Source organism: Leptodactylus fuscus, chromosome 2 (genome assembly GCF_031893055.1).
Source record: "Leptodactylus fuscus isolate aLepFus1 chromosome 2, aLepFus1.hap2, whole genome shotgun sequence".
Lineage (NCBI taxonomy): Eukaryota > Metazoa > Chordata > Amphibia > Anura > Leptodactylidae > Leptodactylus > Leptodactylus fuscus.
Window position 1 is genome coordinate 175,058,698 of NC_134266.1, and position 18,184 is coordinate 175,076,881.

The window sequence follows — 18,184 nt, forward strand, 5'->3', positions numbered from 1 at the left end:
AAACAAAATCAAAGGCCTCGATATCTTTCACGGTATCGTATAGCTAACTCCTAGTTCTAGAAGCAAAGGGTATCTGCTTTACTGATCCAGAAATCATAATATATCTCCTGGATTAGTAACCAATAGACAAAATGTCTCACTAATGTTTAATATTTAAAAGAAGACAGACGCTATCATGCCGTCCATAAAGTTGCAGAAATGGGCTTCAGTATGTCTGTATTCAAGATAGTCTATAGCGCATTCCGCTATAGACTATCTTGAATACAGACATACTCCTTTTTTTGGAGTACAGTGAATTGAGAGAGTTGATTCAAGTGGAAATGCTGAAATAATGAATGCAATGGATGGTATTCACAAATCTACGAGGGTAGTCTGAAAAGTTTCTGACCTCCACATGTAGATGGCAACACTCGTCAACCAAAGTTGGGGAATGTGTTCGCGCATACGTTGGAATGTACTCACAAAAATTTGAGGCCATTTTGCACCAACGTTTTTTCTTTGACAGTTGTTTAAGTGAGTCGATGCTAGTGATTTTATGAAAATGGATAAAATCGAATATCGAGATGTCATTAGATATTTGTTTTTGAAAGGCGATATGCCTTCGCAAATTAAAGATGAGTTGGACGCTGTGTAAGGGGACTCCGCACTATCGTGTACCACCGTCAAATTTTGGACAGCTGAATTTAAACGTGGCTGTACCAGCTTGGTTGATCGTTCAGGACGGCCAAAAACTAGAACCACGAACAAAAAAAATTGCGCTAGTTCACCAAATGGTGCTAGAGAAACGTTGAATTAAGGTTAGAGAGATACCAGAGGTTATGAGCATACCGAAACAACGTGTTTGCCACATTAGTTGAAATTTTAGGGATGAGAAAGCTGACGGCGTGCTGGGTGCCGCGATTGCTCTCTCTGGACCAAAAACGTGTTCAGATGAACATTTGCAAAGTTCTGTTGGCGCAGTTTAGGCGCAATAAATCAGAGTTTTGGCGCCGATTAATTACTGTGGATGAAACTTGGATACACCATTACACCCCAGAAACAAAAACACAGTGAAAACAGTGGACTGTGAAAGAAGAATCGGCTCCGAAAAAGGCAAAGACGGTTCCTTCGGCTGGGAAAGTGATGGCAACTGTTTTCTGGGATAGTGATGTAGTGATGGAGATATCTTCATAGATTTTCTTAAAGAAGGAAATACTATTACAGGAGCATACTACGTGACATTACTTGACAAGCTGAAAGCAGAAATTGAGGATTAACAGCCCCATTTGCAGAAGAAGAAAATTTAGTTTCACTAGGACAATGCGCCAGCCAACACCTCAGTGGCTGCCATGGCGAAAATCCATAAACTGCGGTTTGAACTGCCTGACCACCCTCCTTACTCACCAGATCTAGCCCCAAGCGACTTTTTTTTTGTTCCCTCACCTAAAAGTTGAGCTCGAAGGACAAATTTTTGTTAAATGAAGAAGCCATCACTTTCGTGAACAACTATTTTGAAGAGAAAGATACCAACTTTTTTTTGGACGGGTTAAAGAGATGGGATTATTGCTGGGAGAATTTCGTTTTTTTTCATATCCATGAAAACGAATGAGTAGGTCCACTTTCGGCCTTATTTATGTGAACGTTTTTTTCAAATAAAGTAAACAAACATCAAAAAAAGAAGGGAAAAAAAAGCAGAGGTATAACATAATAAAAAAACATACAAAACATTAGAGAGCATTACTGAATTGAGAAAAGAAAAAAGGGGAGGAGAGGAAAAGGGGAAGGGAGGGGAGGGGGAGTCAGAAACCACGTAGTGCACAGTAATAGTCCCAGGAGGACCAGAGGGCCTGGAAAGCATCCATGGAATGGTTAAGAGATGCCGATAAGTACTCCATACTACGGATATCCTTAATTCTAGCAATAAGATCCGCTTCCAAGGGTGGAGAGGACCTCTTCCAGTGGAGGGCAATGAGCGTTTTGGCTGCGGTGCAAATTTAGAGGCCTGTTTACCTAAATTCGTAGGAGGGAAATTAAGTAAGTAAATAAGCGTGTCAAGTGGGACTCCCTGAATAAAGAGAGCATTGGTAAGGGACTAAACTTCCAACCAAAAAGGACGGATAGAGGCACAGTCCCAAAAGATATGGTATAATGTACCTACCCTCGACTGGCAGCGCCAGCAGAGGGGGGAAAAACTAGGGTTAAGGGAATGGAGCAGTATAGGGGTATGATACCAGTGCATGAGTATTTTAAATTGAGTCTCACTAAATTAAATACAAGTGGACAATTTAGTGGCGCGAGACCAAATTACCTGCCACTGAATGGGTGACATCTGTCTGTTTAATGCTTCTGACCATTTAGCCATGTACTTGTGAGAGATAGGGTTATTAACTCCAGAAGAAGAGAGAAGCCTATATATAAATGAAATCAAGCCAGCAGTAGAAGTACCCGCTCGGCAAATCTTCTCGAAGGCAGTAGGTGTGGATACCCGAAGAGAACCATACTGGGAAAAGATAAAATGAGCAATCTGTTGATAGTGAAACCACTCTGAAGCCGGCAATTGCAAAGTGGAGGTAAAATAGTCAAAGGGCCTGAGCTCCAAAGTCAACGGGTCAATTAAATCTGCTACATGAAAGAGGCCACACGTACTTCAAGGATGCACCATAGCTGCTTCAAGTCCCCCAGGGAGGAGCGGGTTATACAGGAACGAAACCATGGAGGAGCGTGGGGACGCCAATGTAAAAAGTTTTGAACACGAAAGCCACAGAGCTCACATGAAACAAATAGGCTCTAAGAGGGGGATTGTGGGGGGGGGGGGTGAACGAGACCACAGGAATGCATTAGGATTTTTGTAGGCACGCGATGCAGCCCAAAATGGAGGCAACATAAATGGGAGGCTCAATAGCAGTGCGGGATATGTGGGACTGCCAGCCCCCCTCGTTCTACCAGAGAACATCACGGAGCGGGGGATGCAATGACGTTTGCCATTCCATATGAACTGGAAAATCGCCTTCTGGAGAGCACGCAACTGCAGACAGTTTCCAGTCAGGCAAATCCAGTGGGAGAGGAATATCCAGGACCGGACAGAACTGCTGAAGATCCGAGTGTGAGTGCAGGGTGGCCGTGCAGCCATTCAATCTAGCAGAGAGGACAAAGGGGAAGCCCCAACAATATGGGATTCGACGATCCTGGAGCACACGGAGAAGGGGGTGGAGGTGTCTCCGTTTCTGCAAGGTAATCCAAGAGAGATCCTGGAACAATTGAACCTTCGGCCCATCAAAATCAATATCTTTCATGGCTCTGGCCTTAGACAGAATGGCTTCCTTCAAAGGGAAATCATGGAGGCAACAGATGACATCTCAGGGGGAGGGCCCGGAGCCTTTGGGGTGCAGGGCTCTCTGCGTTCGATCAAATTTGATTTTGTGGGTTGGGGGCTCCTGGAGGACTGAGTTAAAGATCGCCTCCAGAGTAGCAGGTAAGTCCTCATCATGGGTAGCCTCTGGGAGGCCTTTAACACGAATGTTGTTCCTTCTGCCCCTATTGTCAAGGTCTTCGATGTGGCACTGAAGATCCACGGACAGATAAGATTGAGACAATACAGAGTCCTGGAGCTGGGAGATATATGCACGGGTCTGGTCGTGGTCATCCTTCAGCACCTCCACCCTGGTAGCAATGTGGTGTAGATCTTGCCACAATGCTGAAATCTCAGCCCTAATTTCAGTGCGAATTTCTGTACGGCAGGCCTCAGTAACTTCGGCAATCAGAGAATGAGTAAAGAACTGGAGCCATTGTGGCGGGGGAGGGGTGGAGGATAGCATATCATTTTCCATATGGAGCAGTGGAGGAGTTACAGAGGGGGATTGCGGGGACATAACAGCGTAGGGGGACAGAGATGGATGTCCCTGTCAGGACCCCCCCTTCCCCCGAGCGGGCAGGTGAATGAGGAGGAGGCAGTGAGTTTTCAAACTGAGGGACAGGAGGTGAGGAGGAGGCAGGAGCAGGGTTCAACATGTCTATTGGAATATCCATCAAAACAGACAAAGGTAGAGCCTGTTGTGTAAAACGGTCTATCAACAAAAAAAAAGTACATATACATACCCATTCCCTCTCATGGTTTTGTTCGTAAACTCCTGTTTGTTCATGTGAATAAGGTCTCTGGTTGTATATGTGAACATACATACATTTCAGGTTATTCATTTGTTTTTATGAAAATTTGCTTTGCATGTCTCCTTTTAGAGCTTTGAATTGAGATGATTTATAATATCTAGGCTATAATGTTTGACATGGTACTTCTTATACCTATCACTTGAACTGGGGAAGGTGGTGGCATTCTGATATCATAAGAGGGAAGTTACTGGGAAATGACATTCCTCCTGGTTTCCCTACAGTGCATAAACATTTACAGACTATGTTTTGCCACATGTCAGTATTGGCTTCACTCTGCCAATGAATTCCCAGGACAATAGCTTTATTATAAGAACCTCTGTTTGTTCTTATCAGATACTCAGCAGCAAAGTTCTTTAGGACATGCTCACTCTATACAGTATACTATATAGCCTCTTTAGAGGGCTGTCCACTGATTCTGTGGTTACATGGAGAAGGTCGTGCCACTCTTCATCTCTAAAAGCTCTATTGGTGTAATTTCTCATAAAATAAGTCACAATGTATGTTCCTTGTGAGCAGAAGCATACACAGATACAGATGACTCTGGGGTTATGACTATTGTATATAATCCATGTAGTGTATGTTCTCAATGTGCTTATTTGCTTTTTACAGTTTCCACATTTGGATTATCATAAAAATGTCAATAATGTATTTAAGATAGGATGTTAAAGGGGCTTTATCATTGGGAAAAGTCATTTTAACTAATCACATCCTTGCATAGCCTTTAGAAAGGCTATTTCACACCTACCTTTTGTATGTAAATTGCCTCAGCAGTTTCTGAGTAAGTCCGTTTTTATTCATATGCTAATTAGACTGGTGCACGATACATCGTGCACCCCCTTTGCTTTTGTTTCCTATGGGAATATATGCACAGGCTACTGTTTATGATGATGACTTAGCTTCCTGTTTTCACAAACACACATAGGAGATAATAGGAGAGAAGAGTGCTGCCGGGAACTTCCTGTGCTGGCTGGAAGCTCATTAGCATATGAATAAAAACGGACTTATTCAGAAACCATTGAGGCAATTTACATACTAAAGGTAGGTGTGGAATAGCATTTCTAAAGGCTATGCAAGGATGTGATTAGTTAAAAATGACTTTTCCCAATGATAGAGCCCCTTTAACAAATGAAATGCGTGTACAGTGCTGCAGATATAATGTTGCTATATAAATAGCATGAAATAAATTCTGTTGTAGAATATTTTCTTGGTGTACATTTAGTTATACACAGTATTTTGTGGCCATTACCGTGTTAGAAGTGTATTCTATAATCTAATAAAAGAAAGCCTTCATGCTGGTTTCTTGTCACATTCCACACTTTCTACTGTACTCATTTGTTTGCTTAGAATTCTTGAGCAAGTGATGAATCTGGAGAATTTCTATAGACTGTGCTTTACCCGTAGCCAGTGGTGTGCAGATTACAGAATGTGCTTTAAATGAGTATTTTTATAAAGATTATTGGCAGACAGTCAGGAGCAGAAAATTAATATTAATCAGATTTTTTGCCATTATTTCATAAATCTGTTTTATAAATAGCACATAATGCACATAGGGGGACATTCACAAAGAATGTACACCAGAAAAGTGTCGTAAAAAAGTTCTTTTCACTTTAAAAAAGGGGCATGGTTAGGATGTCCTGTCAGTGGGACCATAAACCAGATTTATTGTCATTATTCTAAGGCCCTACGTGGTGTCCCGCAGCAGCAACACATCACGGTTCTGACCGCAGCACTTTAGGGTATGTTCACATTGAGTTTTTGCAGACTGATTTTGAGGCCGAATCTGCCTCAAAAAACGCCTCCCATTCATTTTAATGGGTGTCAGTAGCAGGTTTTTTTTTCATCTAGCTCATTTTTTTCCGTCTTCCGTTGTGAAAAACCCATTAAATCAATGGGAGCCGGAAAAAACATGATGCGTTTTTTTGTTGTATTTTTATGTATTTCTTTGCAAAAACCACATCAGAAATCATGAGCGCTTTTTTAAGGGAAGTTTCCAGGTCCATACAGTTTGCTGGAGCAAAAAAAATGTGACAAAAAAACGCTATGGAAAATACGCCAAAAACCACATCATGTAAAAATAAGGTGTCAAAAAAAGGTTTTCTAATTCCTGAAGCAGAATTGTTCAGCCTACAAAAAACTCAGTGTGAACATACCCTTAGGGTCAGTTCATACACAGTTTTTTTGTGAGGATTTTTACGCTGAAACTGCCTCAAAATCAGCCTCCAAAAAAAAAGCCTCCCAATAGTTTCGCCAAAAACTCTGTGTGAACATACCCTTAGGGTCCATTCACACAGAGTTTTTTGGGGAGGATTTTGGTGAGGAAAAAATCTGCTTCAGGATTTAGGAAATGTTTTTTCCTCCAGCACAGTGTATGGACCTTGAAAAATCCTCTAGCGGTTTGTCCACATGGTTTTTGCCAATTCCACATGGATTTTCTACCTCCCATTAACTGCATTGATTTTTGCAGGCAGAATCTGCCTGATGGAAGCTTTTTTTTACACTAGCAGAAAAAATCCGCTAGCAGAAAAAAACAGCTAGCAGAACTCATAGAATTATATGGGGAGGCTTTTTTTCCACGTGGATTGTGACACGGATTCAGCACCAAAATCCTTGCCAAAAAACTGTGTGAATGGACACATCAGTATGCAATCAGTATGTGCATCAGTCCGTTTTAAAGTCTCAAACTGAATTCAAACGGACGGATGGCATACTGATGTGTGAACCAAGCCTACATATGCCTATGTAGGCATAATTGACATGCTATGATTTCTAAAACCATGCCAGTTTTGGAAATTGTGGCGCGTCCACAGTGTGATTTTTACCTCCGTGGGCAAATCGTGCCATTTACGTCACATGGGGGCATGGCCTAAAGCCAGTTTTCTGGCTTAAATGATTCCTGAAATCTACGTGAGCTATGAGCTAGAGCAGATTTTAGCAACACACATGGCCTTCAATAGGATGTGCCTGATGTATGATGATGCGTTCATCTCCTCCAAAATCAGGTTGATCCTCCAGTGGTGCAGGGATCATCCTGAATGTTATAAAATTTGTGATGAATCCATTCAAAATGCTGTTCTATCATTGACTCTCATATCAGCTCCTTGTAGTCTGGTAGAGCTGATAGCTGGATTCCTATTTAAGATTTTTTTTTTTACACAAGCAGCATGCTTATCAATGATGTCAGTTCATGGACGCGGACCAATGCAAACTATATGCATTAACAATCATTCAGTCCCCATACAGTTTGCATATTGTTGGCAGCACATCGCCTGTTTACGTAGGAATATGTGCTGCACAGAAGGTGATTTCCTGACCCATATAACAGGTGTAATCTTCCAACAATAGAGCATTTTCTCATTTGTCACTCAACATAGGCATTATTACACAAGCCAATGGCTGGGCATGAGTGTTCCTATGATGTGTCCTATAAATATGAAAAACTAATCTTTGAAACTATGAAATTACATTTATTCCTCACCTTCCACTATAAATGAAGGTAAACAAAAGCCACTAAAAGTGAGTTCGTATCATATAAAAAATCATTCTATGACTACAGTTTAACCAATATTATTGGATGTACTTTACAGTCAGTGGACATGAATAGAAGTTACCTTTGAACACCACAAGACAGGAAAATCATTCAGTACATTCCTACCATTTTTAAGACACTATATATGGGCAGTCAATGGACTCAAGCAAAGAAATATAACCATATATAACATTTTGCCTGTGCCAAGATAATCAGACCGAGCTTTCCTTTAAGAGCAATTATATTACTAGTCATATTTATGTATCACTATAAACTATATAATTGTATATACCATTATGTACCACTATAATATAGTACACTGCTAATACCCTGATTTGTCATATTATCCATAGTTATCTGTTACCATTAGTAATGTTCAGATCTAAGCAATTAGAATATCATTCCAACTCCTTTAAGAACAGAGGTTTGTCTATTAAAATGATTTGGAATGACATTCTAACAAGCGGCATAAACCCTGCCAGCTTTTGGTGCCATGTAGACCTCTTTGAAAGCTTGCCAGATAGTCACAAAGTCATAAAGTTTTATAGTTTAATAGATGAAACCATAAAGTATTGAAATTAAAAGACTTTGGGAAAGCTGCTTCTGTGTCCTCCAACAGCACGTGAGCAGCCTCCTTATAGATATTTAATACATCAGTTTTACACATTGTACACAATTCTCCATGATACTTTCTCATTAAAACTGATTAAAGTCAATGCCTTACCAGCAAATAGTTGAGCCAGCCATTCTAAGATAAAACAATGCATCGTCCTTCATGCCTCAGTGATAGCATTTATTTCTATGAAATTGGTATATCTTGGTGTCTGCTAAGTGAGGAAATATGGTTCTCATGTAGTGATAACTTATTTTTGACAAGTATTCCTGATCTATAGAGATGCTGTAATTATAAATACATAGCACTTTTTCCAGTCCATAGTTTATGCAAAATAAGCATCCGTTTCAGTTTGACCTTCATCCAGAAATGCCATATGATCACCATTATGCACTTGGAGACTCCAAAACTGAATAAGGAAATCTGTCATCGGTTGCTACAACCACAATGGTCCCTCCTTGTGCTAGGTCATGAATGTATCCCTAAATGTATCTGAATGTATGCCCAGAATGCAGATATGGACCAGCACATGAAGCCTCTGCCCACAACAGGGAGTTTCATATACTGGTTCATTGCAATCCAACATAAGAACAAGATTTGAAGAAAACATTGGATAATACAAGAGGCATTAAGAGTATAGGGACTGTATCCCTGATGAAAATGCAGGACACAGCAGACACTCCAGGTCTCAGACTTTCTTTTGTAAGTTATGCTGGGCTGCTAGGGAGAAACAGAAGTATGTGTATAAAAGTCTTTTCAGGACCTAGAGTGTGGTCAGAAAAACTGATGAAAGGTTCACTATAAAGAATACTGATCTCTGAATTGACTGTTACATTAGAAATAGAATACATATTGTAAGAGTAACTGCACTGCCTTTGCCCCCTGCTCACTGGCATTTCTGCTTTGTGTCTAAGACCTGAGTATTCTCAGACTGCAGGTTACAGTAGCTTTATGTGTGGTTGTCCATAACTTTCTACATTTTACTTTTACTTTCTGAAACCTCAAGGTATAGTTTAGCAGCTTCTTTTTTCTTTCTCTTCTGTTTGGCACTAGTAGTGGTGACGTTCAGAAATGCAACAACATCGACTTAGGAGTCACCATCAAAGGGTCAAGCAGCAGCTCGAGTGAAACTGACACCAGCTCTGAGTCAGACTCTGAGAGTGAGAGTAGCTCCAGCGAGAGTGAGAGCAGTAAGCCATCTACATGTACCAGCCCTGAGGTAAGCAAAATTTTAGAGTTTTCTCAAACAGTTATGGATCGTCCTTGTGCACCCGTCGACAGAATGTTTGTACCTCTGAGTGCAGTATGTAGCCTGTCTCCTGCTTGTCTGATGGTCCTATGTTAAAGATTGGTAAGGGATGAGGATTATGGTTGCATTCTCATATAGGAGTTCAGGAAAGTTTATAAATCATATAAAACTAGAAACACATGACATTTATTACATAAATTGCTTGGTGATAGATAACATGTAGACATAGTATGGGAATGGGAATGTTCAAACTAAAAAATATGTTTATTATATATACAGAAATTCTCGAGGTCTGCGGGAAGATAAGATTATGGCACTTTGTTCATAATTTAGTGAAATAGTAACTAAAATACGTCAATTGTATGAATAAAATTGCTATAATTCTTATATACATTAGGTTATTTATACCTTCAGTGCTCCTTTTAATGATGTGGCCATTTGTACTTGTATTGTAGATGTTTGTATTAAAGACACAATGTTAAATATCACTTCTACTGTCGTTGGGAATCCTTAATACTGACTGAAAAGATTGCAGATCATTTTGTAAATATACCAAATAACAGAAAACATGTGATGATCTTTTTACAAACGTGTCCCTTAAAAGCTGGAGTTGGAGACTGCTGCTGCAGAGAGGGGGCCGGGCATTGGAAGTTTATGCATGTTTGTTCATACCAGCGGGCCCAGAGACAGGATACGAACAGAATATGGATGCATTCCAAGTCTAGAACAGCCTGTATGACAACTTGTTATAAACAATCCTCATCAGCGGCCCCTGAAATGAGGCAGAATTATTCTGCAAATACTTTTAGGACATAGCAATTAGACATGGAGTTTGGAGAAATATAGTTTATATCAGTGTATATATATTTTACAAGAATCGTTGTGATTCAGGCCATAAAAGTAAATGGATTATAAATCTATGCCTACAATACTACACTACAGTATGACCCTGACGGATCATGTTTAGCTGGTTTTTATCTTTTCACTTCTCAATCTCTCTTACAATCCCCTTTTTGATACTATTAGCATACCCAGAGATATATTTAAGTTGTTTTCTGCATACTGAAAATGTTTAAGTATATTTGTGGAAAAAATGTAACCAATGTATTTTTCTATTCTGTTTACATAAATCATTGTGGATTACTTTAAGAACTTGTTGGTCACAATTGGAATTGATATAATTTTTCCCACTGTTCATTCAAGACAGAATGATATCATTTCACTATATAGCTACCATTCTTATTCTGCATTTCATATTATACTAGAAACATTGCCTTGGCCTCTAACAACCAATCTCTCAATTACAATGAATGCTAGTATTATTGCTTAGAGAAGGATGAAATATTAGATTTATCTTGTGGATATGTTTGGTTATAGGCCAGCTGTGAGGGTTTTGTGGCCATTATATGACTTAATACATTTGTTTTACAGCCTCAGCATGCAACAGCACACAAATGGCAGCTGGATAAGTGGTTGAACAAAGTCAATCCAAACAAGACATCTATTCTAAGCCAAGCATCAGGCTTAAATCATGGAGGAGTAAATGAAGGTGAACAGGGCAGTGAGAAAGTTTCACTGGTTGGTCTGACATGTCCAAGTAACAAAGATGACAGTAGCGCTGTCAGAGAAGACCAGAGTGTCGGAGCACCGTGCACTGTTATAGGAAACAGAGGTGCGAAGCTTCGGGTGCCTCCAACTCTTGCACGTGCTGCTACTGTTGTCGTTGCAGTTTCTTCTGAAAATACTTCCCGAAGGACACCAGCTTGCAGAAAGCTTATAAAGAGGACAGAGAGGACATCTAGCGGTGATAGTCTGAATTGCTACAAGCTAGATAATCCTACTATCAGCCAAGGAATTGTTGGAAATGAAATTTCGGAACAAAATATAAATGAGTTAACTTGTTATAGCAGAGGATTACCTAGAAAAGAATCTACAGCAACTCTGTTTGATAACAAAAACAGGAGAACTCAAATTACTAGAGCTTTCCCAAAATCTAAGGAAAATACTGAATTGTCATTACAATCTTATGACCACAGCACAGAAGCAGAACCAGACATACCTCCTTTTTGTAACAATAGCTCTGCCTTTCCATCAGATGGTGCTCACCTGGATAAAGGGTGTGGGAGTAATACTATAAACCAAGCTGGTTCCTACAGTACACAACATTTTATTAACAGGACGACAAGTGAGGTCGCCCCTGAGTTGGAAGAGCAGTTTTACACTCTGGTACCTTTTGGGAGGAATGAATGCTCTGTAAAGGGCAGCAATGACAGCAAGTCACTTTGGGTACGGATTGATTTAATGCTTTTGTCCCGAATTCCAGTCGGAGTTCACCAAAATAACCTCAATATGGATAACAGCACAGACAAGACACAGACTTCATCACAAAGTAAATACTCACTCCAAGCAACAGATAACCCTTTATTGAAAATGAGACGGAAACGTAAGGTATGTTCACTTTACTGCTAAAATTTTGTAGGTTGCTTTCTGTAACTGACCAGAGACAGAATTACTGTACATATAAATACTGTGTGAGCATGTAGAAAAATTTGTTGCCAGCACAACACAGTTAGCCCATGATTCTCATATGATTTTCAAATAATGTATTTCTTCCTTCAGGATAAATTATAGGAGTTGTTCAGCACCTCATGTTGATGGACTGTCCTTAGGAAACATTGGAAGGATAAAATAAGGCATTTTTATGGTGGCATTTCTTCTTGAATCAGAGCAGGCATTCTGCTGCTTTCAGCTTCTGCATTTGAAAGGTTGAAGCCATGCATAAAACACCCAGCATTCAATGAAATGCTGAGGGATTTCATGACGGCATGTGGATAGGATTTATACTTGTCGTATGACCAAACTTCACAGCGTCACCTTCACGAATACAAGTAAATATAGTCAAACCGTGACTTAAGGGTGTTGCAACTATAACTCGAAGTTGCGAAAAACTGAAATACCACTCAATTTTATTGTACCAAAGGCACCACAGTGGCTCGGTGGTTAGCGCTGAAGCCTGGGTTTGAATCCTGCCTAAGGCAACATCTGAAAGGAGTATGTATGTTCTCCCCGTGTCTGCGTGGGTTTCCTCCCACACTCCAAAGACATATTGATTGGGGGGGAATTTTTTCCACTAATAATAAGTTGTAGTCACAACATCCCCTAGGTTGTAATGCTATTCCCTTCACATTAGTGAAGGAGTTGTAGGGCAACATGGCAATCTTTTGTCATGTGACAAGAGTTGCAACCGAAGTTGCCATGTTGCCCTAGAGTTAGTACTGTGTGTGGCAGAGGATTACCTGCTGTCGGGCTAACACTCTGCAACTAAGTCCTGTGAGGATATAGCTTTAATCTAATCCCTAGGGCTCCTTCTCATGCCCTCAAAATGTGCAACAATTAAGCCATGCATGCAGACACTAAATGGGCATTTTGCATAGCTTACTCTTCATAGCCCATAACATTAAGATGGGCATCTTCCCATTGAGAACTGAATAACTTTAACCTTAAAATGTTTATGTTGTATAGTGTGAAAGAGAAGAATCTCAGGAGATGAAGAAGAATCTGGTGGAAAAAGAAGATATTCCAATTGAGAGTAATCATACAGCAAACAGTGAGAGCTTAGAACTTAACAGGTATGAAATTTTGTTTTCTGGTGTGAAACTCAGGGATGACCACCGGCATATTTCTCTGTATGCCAAGAATTGAAGAATTTCTAGCATGTGTGTACTGATGACATGTGCTGACATTTTTCATATACAGACATTCCAGAAGACATATAAGGGTGTGTTCACACAGAGTTTTTTGCAGGCTGATTTTGAGGGGGAATCCTCCCATTTATTTCGATGGCAGTCAGTAGCAGATTTTTTTCCTCTAGCTGTTTGACACAACGTGGTTTTCTGACGTGGTTTTTGATGCAGTTTTTGCAAAACTTTGAGGCTAAGGCCCTGCATTGCATCCTGCAGCAAAAATGTAGGGGCAATGCATCACAGTTTTTCCACAGTTAGACAGAAAGTTCGTAGAGGCTTCTTGTGTTTCTGTAGCTATAATTGACATACTGCGATTTCCAAAACCAGAATCCCATCCACTTTTCTCTGACTGTAAAATGCCTAGATTTTTTCCGCTGCATTTCCTCCGCGGACAAATTGTGGTGTTTGCGCCACGTGGGTCCCCGTCGTAAAAGGGAAGTTTCCAGGTTCGTACAGCTTACTGGAGCATAAAAAAGGGCAAAAAAATGCAATGAAAAACACAACAAAAACTGCATCATGTAGAAAAAAAAAAGTCAAAAAAAGTTTCCTAATTCCTGAAGCATTGAGCTTTGCTCAGTGTTGATACCTCTTATGCTATACTCAGAGAGCACACCTGTACAATATACAGTCCTATGAAAAAGTTTGGGCACCCCTATTAATCTTAATCATTTTTAGTTCTAAATATTTTGGTATTTGCAACAGCCATTTCAGTTTGATATATCTAATAACTGATGGACACAGTAATATTTCAGGATTGAAATGAGGTTTATTGTACTAACAGAAAATGTGCAATATGCATTAAACCAAAATTTGACCGGTGCAAAAGTATGGGCACCTCAACAGAAAAGTGACATTAATATTTAGTAGATCCTCCTTTTGCAAAGATAACAGCCTCTAGTCGCTTCCTGTAGCTTTTAATCAGTTCCTGGATCCTGGATAAAGGTATTTTGGACAAACAATTCAAGTTCAGTTAAGTTAGATGGTCGCCGAGCATGGACAGCCCGCTTCAAATCATCCCACAGATGTTCAATGATATTCAGGTCTGGGGACTGGGATGGCCATTCCAGAACATTGTAATTGTTCCTCTGCATGAATGCCTGAGGATTTGGAGCGGTGTTTTGGATCATTGTCTTGCTGAAATATCCATCCCCGGCGTAACTTCAACTTCGTCACTGATTCTTGAACATTATTCTCAAGAATCTGCTGATACTGAGTGGAATCCATGCGACTCTCAACTTTAACAAGATTCCCGATGCCGGCATTGGCCACACAGCCCCAAAGCATGATGGAACCTCCACCAAATTTTACAGTGGGTAGCATGTGTTTTTCTTGGAATGCTGTTTCTTTTTGGACGCCATGCATAACGCCTTTTTTTATAACCAAACAACTCAATTTTTGTTTCCAAAATGAAGCTGCCTTGTCCAAATGTGCTTTTTCATACCTCAGGCAACTCTATTTGTGGCGTACGTGCAGAAACGGCTTCTTTCTCATCACTCTCCCATACAGCTTCTATTTGTGCAAAGTGCGCTGTATAGTTGACCGATGCACAGTGACACCATCTGCAGCAAGATGATGCTGCAGCTCTTTGGAGGTGGTCTGTGGATTGTCCTTGACTGTTCTCACCATTCTTCTTCTCTGCCTTTCTGATATTTTTCTTGGCCTGCCACTTCTGGTTTAACAAGAACTGTCCCTGTGGTCTTCCATTTCCTTACTATGTTCCTCACAGTGGAAACTGACAGGTTAAATCTCTGAGACAACGTTTTGTATCCTTCCCCTGAACAACTATGTTGAACAATCTTTGTTTTCAGATCATTTGAGAGCGGGCTGTCCATGTTCGGCGACCATCAAACTTAACTGAACTTGAATTGTTTTGTAGAAAGAAATGGTCCAAAATACCTTCATCCAGGATCCAGGAACTGATTAAAAGCTACAGGAAGCGACTAGAGGCTGTTATCTTTGCAAAAGGAGGATCTACTAAATATTAATGTCACTTTTCTGTTGAGGTGCCCATATTTTTGCACCGGTCAAATTTTGGTTTAATGCATATTGCGCATTTTCTGTTAGTACAATAAACCTCATTTCAATCCTGAAATATTACTGTGTCCATCAGTTATTAGATATATCAAACTGAAATGGCTGTTGCAAACACCAAAATATTTAGAACTAAAAATGATTAAGATTAATAGGGGTGCCCAAACTTTTTCATAGGACTGTATATCTACATGTATAACTCTCTGTTTTAAGATGTAAAATAAAAGAAGCATACTTACTACTGTGGCAATTATACATTACATTATATTTTCACAAATTACAACTAAAATATCACCAATAAACATTTAACAAATTTATTTTTAGACAATACAAGTATACAGTATAAAGTGAAATCCCTAGCAATTCCCACTTGAATGAGTTATAACATTTCTTTCAGTCCTGAATCTCTCAGTTTATTACATAAAAAATGGGGGCTTTAAAGAGGACTTTTCATGTCCTTTGACATTGGCGGTATTTTATACCACTAGAAAGCTGACAGTGCACTGAATTCAGTAAACAGTGAGAAGCAGGGGTCAGCTCTCAATACAGAAGCAAAGGAATGAATAAACAGATGCAGAATTTCACAGATAGGAGAAAGCATTTGTTAATAAAGTATATAATAAAACATATTAATGACAAAAATACTGGCAGAAAATCAAACGTTGCTTGAAAGTTTAGTTACATTAGTTAAAGAGGACCTTTCATTTCCACCACCTGCCATTCTTAGCATGTTAAAAGGCACAGTGCTACTGATTCTGGCAATGCTATTTTCTTTTCTCTAGCCCCCACTGTTCCTGAGCTATCACTGCTGTTAGTTTTGGTGCCTAATATGCTATTTAGGTTCTGTACTGACAGGAGGGCGGTGTCAGGTAGGAGCAGACAAGGGGGTGTGATTCTGGGCTCTGACACTGACTGCCTCTGATTGGAGCTCTGAATCCCAGCCCAGTCCTTCTGACAGTACAGAACTTAAATAGCACATCTGGTAACAAAACTGTGTATGTTTCTCAGGAATGGTGGGGACTAGAGAGAAAACTGTGGTGGAATAAGTGTAACGATGCCTATTAGAGATGAGCGAACACTATTCGAAACTGCCGTTTCGAATAGCACACACCCATAGGTATGAACGCAGCCGGCACACAGGGGGTCCATTCATTCCTATGGGAGCGTGCTATTCAAAATGGCAGTTTCAAATAGTGTTCACACATCTCTAATGCTTATTCACAGATGCTAAGTTCTTAACTTGGTGAAGGTGGGCAAAGGTCCTCTATAAGGTTTTTTATTTGCCACTTCCTAACACCTGCCATATATGATGGAAGTCTTCAGAAAAGGTATGAAGCAGGTGCAGAAGCTGAGACAGCTCCATATGCAGTGGGCATAAGACGTATATCAAAAGTGACTGTGGCATTTACATGGTTAAACAAAAGGACTAGGCTCCCACTTTCGCCTGATTGCCTACTAACATCCATCGAAATGAAGCAATTGCAGGGTGCCAAGGGGTTGTCGTGGAACCCAGGGCATAAGCAGAGTCAACAGGTCTGCTATGTTAGAACTTCTATTAATGTCCTATTCAAAGTTGTTGTCTAAGAACATATATGATGGGTGGAGAATGAGCTAATCTGATGGATCTGCTTCTGAACGTCATTCTGCAGCTGGTTGAGTAGTGTACAAGCTGCAGAGGCCAAGCAAACCAAAATTTTAAAATATAAGCTATCAGTGTTTCTTTAATCCCAAAATACATGTCAAAATCAGTAATAATAAAAATGGTTCCAAAGGTGTACATATCCTTTAAAGGAAGTCTGGCATTAGAACCCATCCCACATATAGATAAGTTAGGGTCACCTGAATCAAAAAGTGTTTTCCTTTTGTGGATCAGTGCCTCCATTGCTGAGATACCATCATTTTTCTAAATATGCAAATTAGGTTTTAGAATCAATGAGTGCTCGCTCCCAAGAGCTCATTTTCATATTGACAAAAACAACAACTGAGGCATCAGTTGATGACCATGAAGTCTTCCTTCTTTCTCTTCCGTTTTTCCTTAGCTGCTATGGACTCCTAGTATATCTTCTTTTCTCAGCATATGCGTGCCTACGTCTGTATTATATTACTGTGTATTATCCTGTGTCTGTATTACTATGCTGCTGTAACATACTGAAATTTCCCTAACGTGGGACTATTAAAGGATTATTTTATCTTATCTTATCAATTCACAAGGGGTAAACACTGTTTAATTCAGGTGACTCTAACCTAACTATCTATGGGGCTGGGTTGATATGCTCAGTTCCGGTGACAGACTCCCTTTAAGTACATTTAACTTTTTTGTACATCTTAGGGCTAGTTCACACGGGGGGCAATGAGGCAGAATTTGACAGCAGATTTTGCCTCAAACTCTGCCTCCATACAATGGTTTTCTATGGAGACTGCTAGCTTTTTTTTCTGCTAGCAGTTTTTTGCTCCTAGCAGAATAAAGAAGCGACATGACCTTTCTTCAGGCGGATTCTGCCTGAGGAAAGCAATAGAAGTGAGTGGGAGGCAAAAAACGCGACCAAAAATGCCTAGCGTTTTTATTTTTTTTTTACAGTCCATTCACTTTAGGGGAGTAGAAAACCGCCTGGCGTTTTCTGAAGCAGTTTTTACCAAAAACTGCTCCAGAAAACGCTCCAAAAAACACCTCAAGGTCAAAAAAACACTTTCTAATTAGGAAGTGTTTTTTTCAGGACCAAAATAATCCAGGTGATTTTTACGTGTGAACTAGCCCTTACCAGTTACTGTGTAATACAGTCTAATTATTGTCTAGATATGTATAGTATGTGGGGGTTGAAACTTATCCTGCTACAAGCCATTATCGTATAAGTGTCACTATTATGCTAATCATTTTATAC

At 40.0% G+C, this 18,184-nt stretch overlaps 1 protein-coding gene across 2 annotated transcripts in view; it reads left to right on the forward strand.

Moving 5' to 3' along the window:
• The window catches only part of AFF3 (ALF transcription elongation factor 3), a 249,554-nt gene that overhangs the window by 199,914 nt on the left and 31,456 nt on the right, over window positions 1-18,184 (forward strand). The window contains exons 8-10 of one of the 2 annotated variants that reach the window (XM_075265104.1): window positions 9,336-9,501; window positions 10,963-11,979; window positions 13,054-13,160. In XM_075265104.1, coding sequence (XP_075121205.1) covers window positions 9,336-9,501; window positions 10,963-11,979; window positions 13,054-13,160 — 1,290 coding nt within the window. The remainder of the gene's footprint in view (window positions 1-9,335; window positions 9,502-10,962; window positions 11,980-13,053; window positions 13,161-18,184) is intronic. The other variant, XM_075265105.1, reaches the window with a different exon arrangement.